Source organism: Orycteropus afer, unplaced genomic scaffold (assembly GCF_000298275.1).
Source record: "Orycteropus afer afer isolate SDZICR_OR568_19922 unplaced genomic scaffold, OryAfe1.0 scaffold00016, whole genome shotgun sequence".
Taxonomy (NCBI): domain Eukaryota; kingdom Metazoa; phylum Chordata; class Mammalia; order Tubulidentata; family Orycteropodidae; genus Orycteropus; species Orycteropus afer.
The window spans coordinates 17264408-17276147 of record NW_006921603.1 but is presented as its reverse complement, the minus strand read 5'-3'; the positions used below and the strand labels follow the sequence as shown (position 1 = coordinate 17276147).

Genomic DNA, 11740 nt, shown 5'->3' with positions numbered 1-11740 from the left:
CTTTCTACTCATTAGTTTTCATATCAGTACATGCACTCATTACTGTACAGAACATGGATGGCACTGAATTGACTGGGGATTCACTAAGACACCTTCAAAAAGGAAATAATGTGTTTCAATACCAATATCACGGAAGAAAGTGCTGAAATAGACTTTTTTCCCCTTACTAGTATGAAGGGTTAGACAAAAGTCACTTCCAGGAATAGTAAAGGACTCTCCCTGGGCACAATCATGATACATGAAGAAGGGATATGAATTTAAAAAATGTGAGGAGATATTTATTTTTAAGGCAGCAGGAATAAAGTTCATTGCCCTTTCCAGAGGAGAGCAAGAATTATACAAGGTGGCCACCAAATCTGGAAAACAGGCAAATCTTTAATAAATTGTTTATTGATATGACATTATCATGCGTGACAAAATAGTATAATCTATATTTCTAGACTTTATGGTCACCTCATATAATGCATCTTTGGAATAGAAAAAAATAAGACTTCATTTTCCCATAATCATAAAGCTGTCATACTCAGTCTAGGCACAGCTAGTGCAACACTTCCCTCAACCCACAGGCTCCATTCCCTTCACTGAGTATTTATAATATGCTTGGATCATTTGCAGGACAGAAACAATGTCAGCATCAATATTTAGCAGCATTTTCAAAATACATTTTTTGTTGTCTTGTATAAAGAGCTAAAATACTCTCAGTCCAGTAATTTCATATGATCCTATTACTTCTATATAGGAGATAAAATCTTTCAATATTTATGTAGGTGATACTGCTCATGGTTTTGCAGATTCTCAGGAGACTGTGGGGCTTTTTTTTTTTTTTTTCCATAATAAAAGAAAGGAGCAGTGTCAACTCATGAGAGTCAGAGTAGCAGTTTAAGACCCTCTGCATAGTTTACTTCTTGGTGCATGAAGAAATCTACATAGTCTCCTAGCTCTCAGCCCAGAGAAAGGAATTTGAGAGGGACAAAAGTAATAATCACCACTATTACTTAACAGCCTAGGAAGGGAGAAAACAAATGTACAAATAACATAGTCTAATAAAAATAGGAAAAGCCAAATCCTTTCCTTCCAGGATGTGTGAAAAGGAGTTTCTATGGAGCACAGATATAGAAAAGAAGTGTCACTCCTACCAGAAAAAATGAATTGTGGACACAGTCACTCAAGGCCAGAGATGCAATCACTGAGCACATTTGGCTTCAATCCCATTGCCACAAGAAGGGCACGTAAGAAAGAACCTGAGGCAAAGCCAAGGCTACAGCCCTTGGCATTCTCAGGCCTACTGGTGCTGTGGTTCAACAGCCTTTGAGGACATAGGGAGAACCAGAGACCACCACATGTAAAAAGGCTACTACAGCAACAACATGGCTGTCAAAATTAGCAAGAGCTTAGATTATACACTGTTTGAAATCCAACCTATACTCATTTCTCATGAAGGACTCGAGACCTGTGCAGAGACATCTTCAACATACACAGGTGTCCGTCTTTTTGAAAGACAGAGAACAGCCTCTTCACTAACTCTTTCTACTCATTAGTTTTCATATCAGTTCACCATTGAAACTAGAAAAGACACTGCAAGTTGTATCAGCTAGCTTCTAATTTGGACATGGCACCAATACTTCACACACAACTGAATGAATGACCACAGTTTCCTGGTTCTTCCATTGAGCAAGCTCAGTTTGCTTCTTTGGACTCAATAGGTGTGATCTTGTTCGAGAAAAGTGTGTAAACATAGGGCCAGATCTTGTTAGTCTCCGTCCCAGAAAACTGGTGGAGCACTCCTCGGCTCCTGAAAAACAAAGTCCAACACACAAAGACAGTTTAAGTTTCCTTTTAGTATACTATCAGGACAGATGAAGATCCTGGGTACAGAGCAAACATGATCATATGGTCTAGTCACACATCACTAAGTGCCAAAACAACCTCTTTCAAAAGCGCAAACATCACTGGGAATACCTAAATAAATACACAGGTTTTGCAAATCTAGCATGCTTGCCACGGTGCCACCTTTTTTTCCTCATCAACATATCAAAGAATAACATTATAGCAATAATCCCAAAGCTTCCTCTATATATACTTTTGAAAAGCAAATCATTAACAAACTTACTATAATTCTGATTACTTACAACAATGGATCACGATACATAGGGTGTATTTACATAACATGATCAGGAACCTCTGCTCTAAAGGTTTGTTAATTTATTTGGAGACTACAAGGCCAGAGGAGTCCCTGGGTGGTGCAAACAGTCAATGCACTCAGTTGCTAACTAAAAGGTTGATGGTTTGAGTCTACCCAGAGGCACCTTGGAAGAAAAGGTGATCTACTGGTGATCTACTTCTGAAAATCATACACTGAATACCTTATGAAGCAATTCTATCCTGAAACACATGGGGCTGCCATGAGTCTTACTCACTTGACAGCAACTTTTTTTTTTTTTTTTAAGCTAGAACTTGATAATAGTGGAGGCTGCAAACTGCTGTCCTGAATGCATTTACCAGATGGGTTTTATTTGGCTTGCATGCTGTTTTTTTGCATTTGTGGCCAATATAAAAATTAGATGTTTTCTTTTTCTGTCTTTCACACAGAGAACCAGACTTTTGCTTCTCTTCAAAAGCAAGACTCATTGGCCACACTGGGCCTGTGTGTCCTGTAGTGATAACTGGCTGGAACAGCATAGAGGCTGTTCACTTGGACTGCCATTCAACTTCCCAGCTCAACACATCCCTCACCATGTCTGCCCCACTCATTTCCAATACCTGCCTGGTTCTGAAGCCATTTGAAAATTGCAATTTGTAGTTTATAGTTTCAGTGTTTCTTTGTTCAATTCCCTACAAACACACCCAGGCCAAAAGTCCCTTTGAATCTTCTCTCCAAACAGATATTATATATGGGAGTGTCAAAATATAGGCTATAATTTTAGCCACTTAAAAGGAAAATGAAAGACAGTAAGTCTAGGCCCAATGTTACAACCAAAACAGATGGAGATAATCAGGTTTAGTTGTTTATGTTAAGATAGTTTGATAAAAGCATTGGACATCATCTTTCGTATAAAATCACGGTATTTCAACTGATCTCTGAGGAGATACTGGGCTTTTAGAGTTCAGACAGTTTAAAAGGACACTAAGCTGCCTCAGCCCAATATACTTCCCACCAGGCTCAGCATGTTTCTAGTTGGCTCATTACCATGAAAATGTTGACACACACTCACTTGTATAACTCAATGACTGGCTTTGCCACATCCTTGTACTGTCTTAGCCTGGCAGCAACTGCTTCAGGTTTATCATCTTCTTGCTGGACTAATGGTTCACCAGTGATGTCATCAATCCCCTATAAATACCACAGAAACAAGTTAGTACGGCCAACAGTTGAGCCATTCCATAGGTTAAAACTTCTTGTGCAAAACCATGTACTGACCTTTGATTCCTACCACATGATGGAGTTAGACCTGGGTAAAAATGGCAATGGTAAGGGGAGTTGAAAAATAAATCCCACTCAACACAGTATGTTAACCTTATTTCATGAGAGCTGACATTACATCTTTAACTCTTCAGGTTTTTCCAAATGTATTCTAGTGCTATTGATAAATGGTACTTTTAATGAACGGTTTAATATTCAATGCTTCCCCCAACAGCAAATAACCTTCACACAATGTCACTCTGGTCCTCTAAATATTCCTAAAAACTTCATATTCACAAGCCATCTGGCTAAGACTTGAGCTTTTTTTTTTTTTAAACTGTGGTAAATATATATATATCTCAAAACATTTGCAACAATTTTTATATACACAATTGAGTGACGCTGATTACGTTCATCATATGCTACCACTGTTGTGTGCCGTCAAATCAATTCCAACTCACAGCAACCCATTTGATAGAACAGAACAGCCCCTTAGTGTTTCCTTTGCTGTGATCTTTCCAGGAGCAGATAACCAGGTCTTTCCTCCTGTGAAGCAGCTGATGGGTTCAAACTGCTGAATATTCAGTTAGCAGCTGAGTTCTTATCAATGTGTCACCAGGGCTCCTTATGCCACCATTACTACTTCCTTCTCCAAATTATTTCACCACCATTAACAGAAATTAGGGGTAAGCAATGACTTCCTCCAACTTCTGGTAACCACTAATAAGCTTCAGTCTCTATACATTTGCCTATTTCATGTAAATGAAATCAAGCAATATTTGTCCTCTTCTGGATGATTTATTTCACTTAGCTTAATGTTTTCCATGTTCATCCATGTTATAACATTCACCATAAAGCCTGAGTTCTTAAGAAGAAAAATAAAGTGTTTTGGTAGCTAAGTCTGTGTGTCAGCTTGGCTGGGCCTGGTTGAGTGGCTGGGCAGCTAGATGTAGTATTCCCCATGATGAATTAATGGCCTGCCATGTGGTTTGGTAACATCGAGACTGTGCCTTTTTACTCATCATCCTTGGGCTTGGCAGCCTCAGCTGCAAGCAGCTCTCTGAGTGAAGAAAAGCCTCTAGTTCCAGTGGGCCGGGAGCAGGAGGCAGAGCTGAAGCCTAAGGTTGAGGGGATTTCACCTAGCCCCTAGAGCCTGGCACTTTGAACTCAGACTTAAAGCCTCCAAACTGTAAAAGAACAAATTCCTGCTTGTCCAAGCCATCCCATTTGTGGTATATTCCTGTCAGAGTGGTAGTAGGTAACCAAAACAGATGTCTCAAAGAACCAACTCATTTACTTAGGAAAAACACTAATTTGAAAAGACATTTCAGTTTCACCTCTAACCAGCTTCCAAACTCCGTCACCTAGCTCCTCTGAGAGTCATCTCACCCAGGTTGTTTTACTAGATCAAACGATAACATTATATCTAAAGGTCTGTTTAAATGGTCATGACTCAATTACCCAGGATAATGAGAGACAAATATTATGAGAACTGAAAATATAATTTGGGGAAGGGGAATCAAAAGTGTATTTTAACCTCCTCAGAAACCATATCAATTTTCAAACAGAAAAAATGGACACATCAGAATTTTGCCTCCCATACCAATGGCTATTACTCACCAGGGGAGATAGTCACAAGAAATAAATCTGTCTAAAGGCAGACTAGAGCAAAACCAAAAGACTCAGGTAACTCAACTGGCTAATCAGAAACTGGCTATACATTTGAAAGGTCCTAAAATTCCATTATAGTTCAGGGCCTTGGATTCATAACTTACACTGTGATTTACTGGTGAGCCACATAATTATCATATGTGTATTCCATGGCTGTGAACCTGACTTGACAGGGCAGATGGGGATGGGTAGAAAGCAGTACATCACCTATATTCCCATCTCCTTTTTTTAAACTTACAGCCACCAGGTTCAAAAGTCATTTCCCAGTCTTTAGAGCACCAGCAAATAAAATAGAGCTTTCAGAAAGAGCAGAATGATACTGGGACAACAGTATCTCTCCTCTCCAGGGAGGCTGGCCACAGCACTAGCAGAGCTGGCCCAGACCAGTATTTTAACTGCTGTGTTTGGAAGTAACATTGGAATTGCAAGTGTTCTTTCAGAGAAACCTAAGCTTTGGAAAATAACTCAATGTGAAAGCTCCTCAAATTTTATGAGAATCTTTGAATATGCAGGTCTGGATAGAGCCAAAATGCGAAGCATTTGTGTTGGACTTCAGTGTTCCCATCTGTATTTTCAGAACATCTTTTTCCTCCCAGCCTTTCCCCTACCCCCACCATCCTAGCTTCTTGGGAGGGAAAGGAGGAAGGGATCCAATAAACGAATTCTAGAACTATATACATTTTTAAAACCAGACATCAGAAGGAGAGTACTTAAATGGGTAAGTCTTACTAGGACTATATTAAGACTATAGCACCCAGGAAGAGTTGGGAAGTTGTTCTTAGCCTCTTGAAGTAGTTTTCTGTGATAATTACTGAATCTATCTTCAAGTTTAACCTTTTCCATAAAGTTGAACCCAATTCAACACAATTGAAACCCCTTCTGTGTTTGGATGATAACAAGTAATACTATCTACCACACAGTAATTGGTTAAGAAATACCAGATTCAACTAATTCATGTCTTTATGAGAAAGAACAATAACTCTTAAAATGAATTTGTTACTTTCAAAAGTTTCTTTAAACATCTACCTTTATTTGTATTACATTCCTGATGTTCATTTTGAAACATTAAAGGACTATCTTTTTATTCGTTTAGCCCTCCCCAGTCTCTTTAATCCCCCTCATTCATTTCTGACTCCATTCCCTACTTCAGTCCCAGCTCCAACCATTTTACCAGCCCTTTATCTCTTTATCCTCATTCTTGTAAAGCTAGCGCATGTATGTGCGCGCACGTGCGCGTGCACACACACACATACACACACACAGAAGGGGATGAGGGCAAGAGGTAAAGAGGGAAAGGAGGAGGAGGGAAGAGGGAGAGAGTGTGAGAGAGAAGGAAGGGTGGTCACAGTTTCTAAAAAGTGGGATTTTTCTGCAATTTTCTTTCTCATTCAACAATATACCTTGATTATGCCCCCAGGTCAATGAGTATAGTGCTAATTCATTCTTTTTACTGACTACATAATATTTCAATATGTGGATGTTCTGTAATTTATTTAATTCTCCCCTACAGATGAACATTCATTTTATTTTTAGGTTATTATTATTTTTTTTTTTGCCACTACAAATAACACTGAAATAAGCATCACTGCACACATGACCTTCCCTGCCAGGACTTTCATTTCCACAGGCTAGACCCCAAAAGTGAGCTGAATGAAATATTTTAAAATTTTAATGTACACTGCTAGGTAGCTTTAAAGATGACTATTTATACTTTGTATTATCTAATAAAGATGAGAGTATCATTTTTTCTCAGATCCCCAAGAACAGGTATTATAATCTTTAATTTTATCCAGTCCAATGGATCCACAGTGATAGTTCTATTTTTATGTTGATTTGCATTCCCTGACTAGAAGTGAATTTGAGCATTTTAAAATGTTTGTTGGCCATGCAAATTTGCTTTTTTTTGGAACAGCCTCCTCATATCCTTCACTCATTTTTCAACTGAAATGTTCTGCCTTTTTCTTGTCAACTTGTAAAAGCATTTCACTTATTCTTACATGTACATGAGGTGGATTGAAGTCCAGATTATATACTCTTCCACTAGGAGGGTGAATCCAACGTCGGCTGAGACGATCTTTGAGCGTTTCAAATGGAATGTTCAAAGTGATCACAAGATCCAGCTCACAAATTTTGTCCAGGGCTTCAGCCTGTACTAAAGTTCTAGGAAAACCTAAATACCAAAAAAAAAAAAAAATGTATATATGAAGTTCAAAACATTTCCCAATTTCAACTAGTCCTTGAAATATTTCCAGTGGCAGAATAATCAAATCTGCACATGTATTACCCAAAAAGGAATTGTAACCAGGAATTTATATTTAACATTGAAAGAAAACATGCTATTTTATAACCTAATTTGGCATTTAGAATTGAGTAAGACTCAAATGGATTAAGGAGTTGTCACATAATAAAAGTAGAAAGTGCTAAAGTAAAAATCATTAGCAGACCTGGGCCCCATCTGGCTCAGCTCTTAACTGTCTGTGTGACTTTGGGCAAATTACATCGTACCTCCCTGAGCCTCCATTTCATCTTCTGTTAAAGAAGTAGAGGAATAAAAGTGTATTTTGTGTTGTTTTTGCTCCAAGAGCTTATGAGTATATTATTCTTGGGGTACCACAAAACGTCACATACACAGAGACTAAATCAACTACAGGAGAAGCCTTCATCCAGACCTTCAGCTGAACCTGCACCCGTAACCAAAGTAGGCAAGTTTGACCTCAAGAACTGGTGTTTTTAAAACTCATTTGGATATTGCAAAACTTACAAATTTCCCGTAGTTTCTAAATGTGGGAAGAGAAACCAGAAAATAAAAATTTGGGCTTATGGGCATGTCTTCCTTTTTTTTTTTTTTTTAAAAGAATATGCTCTTTGTGACCTGGTGACTCACACTACATCTTTTTTGTCTGTTTTTATTTTTATTTTTTCAGGGACTCACTTGCTTGAAATTTAGCTCCAGGTTTGACTGTGGTGGGACTATACAGTTTGTTTGCTCTGGTGATACCCTTACTGCATATTCCACTTAAAATTTTTTTTTTCAAATTTCAGTTAGGTAAAAGAACCATAAACCCAAAACTATTACAAGGTGAGGAGAGACAACACAGGGACGCCAGAGTAGCAGGCCAGAAGAGCAGGGAAGGGGATAAAAGCCTTGAGCCCCTGGCTCACAGGTGAGGAGAGACAACGCAGGGTCGCCAGAGTAGCAGGCCGGAAGAGCTGGAGAAAGGGGATTAAAAGCCAGGAAGTCAGACAGAGGAATAGTCAGCCAGGTAGGGGTGACACGAGAGGTCTCCAGCAGCAAGACAAACTTGTCTGTCGGTTTGTCCTACTGTGGTGACATATAGACGTGAGTTTTGGAGGCTGAGCCTCTGGTGTTTAAAACCCAGAGAGATGCACCTGGTGCACAGGTAACAGCCCAGCTTATAGACTGAGACAGACTAGGAAGAAGGAAGAGGCCGTCCACTTCTGAAAGAATTGGCCAGGGAAAACCTTATGAATAGCAAAGAAACACTGTTTGGTACATTACCACGCACCTTTAGGAATAGTCTGTTTAGGCTAAAAGGCTCTCAAAATAGGACTGGGAAAGAGTTGCAACATCTGAGTAAACCCAGCCTTACTCATATGGAAAAGAGAAAGCTTTCAAGTGCTTGCTGAAAGTGAGGATGACTTATGGCACCTACTGATGAAGGTTGAAGAATACAGTCTGCAATATGGATTATGTCTCAATATAAAGAAAACAAAAATCCTCACAAATGGACCAATGAGCAGCATCACAATAAATGGAGAGAAGATTGAGGTTGTCAAGGAATTCACATTGCTTGGTTCTACAATCGATGCCAACAGAAGCAGCAGTCAGGACATTAGACAACGTGCAGCATTGGGAAAGTCAACTGCGAAGGAAATGTTTCAAGTGCTGAGGAGCAAGGATATCTCCTTGAGGACTAAGGTGCGCCTGACACAAGCCATGATATTTCCAATCGCCTGGTACGCATGTGAAAGCTGGACAATGAATAAGGAAGACCGAAGAAGAGTTCATGCTTTTGAGTTGTGGTGCTGGCGAAGAATGCTGAAAGTACCTTGGACTGCTAAAAGAACTAACAGATCTGTCCTGGAAGAAGTGCAGCCAGAATGCTCCTTGGAAGCAAGAATGGCCAGACTTCGTCTCACCTATTTTGGTCATGTTGTAAGGAGCGACCATTCCCTGGAGAAGGATGTCATGCTTGGTAGGGTGGAGGGTCGACGAAAGAGGGGGAGGCCTTCAACGAGATGGATTGATACGGTGGCTGCAATGATGAGCTCAAGTATAGCAGGGATTGTGGGGCTGGCGCGGGATCGGGCAGTGTTTCGTTCTGCTGTGCATGAGGTCGCTATGAGTCGGAAACGACTCGACGGCACTTAACAACAACAACAACAAAAGAACCAGTTGGGTAGAGAGCTAAGAAAGGATATTAAGAAGATGCAACATTCAGAAGAGAAAGTTTTAGATCACTTCACACCGGCCTATTTCTACTCTTCCATAGGCATTCCTACTTCCGTAGTGATACTGCCTCGAAAACCCAAGGAGGGGTCGCTATGAGTCGGGGCCGACTCGATGGCAAACAACAACAACATAGTTGAAAAGTATCAAGATGATGAGTTACAAATGGGTCTTCATGGTCCTAACATATTTAATAATTTTCTAAGAACTGCTTTTCCTACTTCAGAAGTCAGTTGTTTAAACGTGAATGTGCTGCGCTCTATCCTGACATCCCTAAGTGCTATGAAAACCAAGCTGATTTCAGAGTGCTTATTGAGTTGAATGTGACAAAGTCCATCCTAAGGAGTCTCTTTGTCCTGCTTCAAGTACCTGTTGCTTACCAACCACTGCTGAGAACTCTCTCCAATGCTTCCTTCAAAGCTTCCTCATTCTTGCTTCTTTACAGCCCAGGCCCCTCTCTCCAAGTCCTTCCTTCTCTGGTTCCTCATCTCTTTCTCTCCCACAGAACAGCAGTCCTCTTTTCTTCTCCTCTCTACACAGCAGGACTCTGGACAAGGTCATTGATGAGGCTGATTTTTTTTGGGTCCTAAATGTTTCCCGAGGAGTTCTGGTGATGTAGTTGGTAAGGCATCTGGCTGCTAACCAGAAGGTTGGTGGTTCAAACTCACCAGCTGCTCTGCAGGAGAAAGATGAGGCAATCTACTTCCATAAAGATTTGTTGTTGTTATGTGCTATCGAGTCGGACCTGACTCATAGCAACCCCTCCTTGCATTTCTGAAGCAGTATCACTATGGAATGAGATTGCCCCATCTTCCTTCTGAGGAGTGGCTGGGGGGTTTCCAAGGCTATAAATCTTTATGGAGGAGCTCTGGTAGCGTAGTGTCTAAGGTATCTGACTGCTAACCAGAGCTCCTCCATAAAGATTTATAGCCTTGGAAACCCAATGGGGGTCACTATGAGTCAGAATCCACTCAATGGCATTGGGTTTGGCTTTTTAAATGTCTCCCAGTTGCAATCCAACTCACCTGTTTCCATGACTTCATCTTTGGGTTGCACAAAACATACTATTTTCCTTATCCACAACCCTTTAATTGATCCTTTTGTCTAGTCTCAAACAACATGTTGCCTGAAAGATATTGTTCTCTGTAGGCCTTACTGTCTCCTTTCTGTCCTTGAACATGCCAAGGCCTCTGCCTCAGTGCCTTTGTACCTGCAGTCCTATCTAGAATATTCTTCCTGCAGATCTTTCAATGTGTGACTCATCATTTGGGATATGAGCTTTATATGTCACTTCCTCAGAGAGGCTTCTAGATGTAGCAAACTTAAAGTAGCCCTATCCACCCCCCCAGGCCCCTATTACCTTATTATCCTTTTTATTTTCTATTATTTATTATTATTAATAATTTCTTAGTGTTTATATTTATTTTCTATTCTCACCTCAGTCTCTGAGAAAAGGAACTATGTCTTGATCACTGCTACATTCTATAGCTCCTCAAAACTAACACAGATGAACAATTTTATATATGGCCTCGGGACTATTTCCAAGGTGCATGCCCTGATGAATTTGCTTTTGTTTTCCATCTAAGGTTGCAACTTACAGCAAAAATTATCTATTCCCTACATCTTACAAAACTGGTCTTGTATCCAATGCTGGTCTCGGTCATAGTAAGTATGGAAATTGAGAAGAAGTATTTAGAAATTTTACAGCAATTTGACAGAGTAATACTAAGTCTGTTGAATCTAATATATGTGTTTTGAATCCTTTAGTTCTTTGAATTTTTTTTCATTTAGCTTTTCTAATCATTTGTTTTTATTGGATTCTACAAAAGGATTGGTCAGATGAATAGACACTTTACCAAAGAGGATATTCAGGTGGCCAGCAAATACATGAAGAAATGCTCATGATCATTAGCCATTAGAAAGATACAAATCAAAACAATGACATACGATCTCACCCCAGCACTAATGGCAAAGTTCAACAAGACAGAAAATAACAAATGCTGGCGAGGATATGGAGAGACTGGGACTCTCATGCACTGGTGGTAGGACTGTAAAATGATACAACCATTGTGGAAAGCAGTATGGTGATTCCTTAAAAAGTTGGAATTAGAAATAGCATTTGACCCAGCCATTCCATTACTAGGTATATATCCTAAAGAAGTGAGAGCCAGGACAAGAACAGATATATGCACATCCAT

General features: G+C 39.8%; 1 protein-coding gene across 1 annotated transcript in view; it reads right to left on the bottom strand.

Moving 5' to 3' along the window:
• Window positions 1-1677: 1677 nt before the first annotated feature.
• The window catches only part of AK4 (adenylate kinase 4), a 132399-nt gene continuing 122336 nt past the window's right edge, over window positions 1678-11740 (bottom strand). The window contains exons 3-5 of the mRNA XM_007959201.2: window positions 7069-7241; window positions 3213-3331; window positions 1678-1792 (exon numbers count right to left, since the gene is read on the bottom strand). Coding sequence (XP_007957392.1) covers window positions 1678-1792; window positions 3213-3331; window positions 7069-7241 — 407 coding nt within the window. The remainder of the gene's footprint in view (window positions 1793-3212; window positions 3332-7068; window positions 7242-11740) is intronic.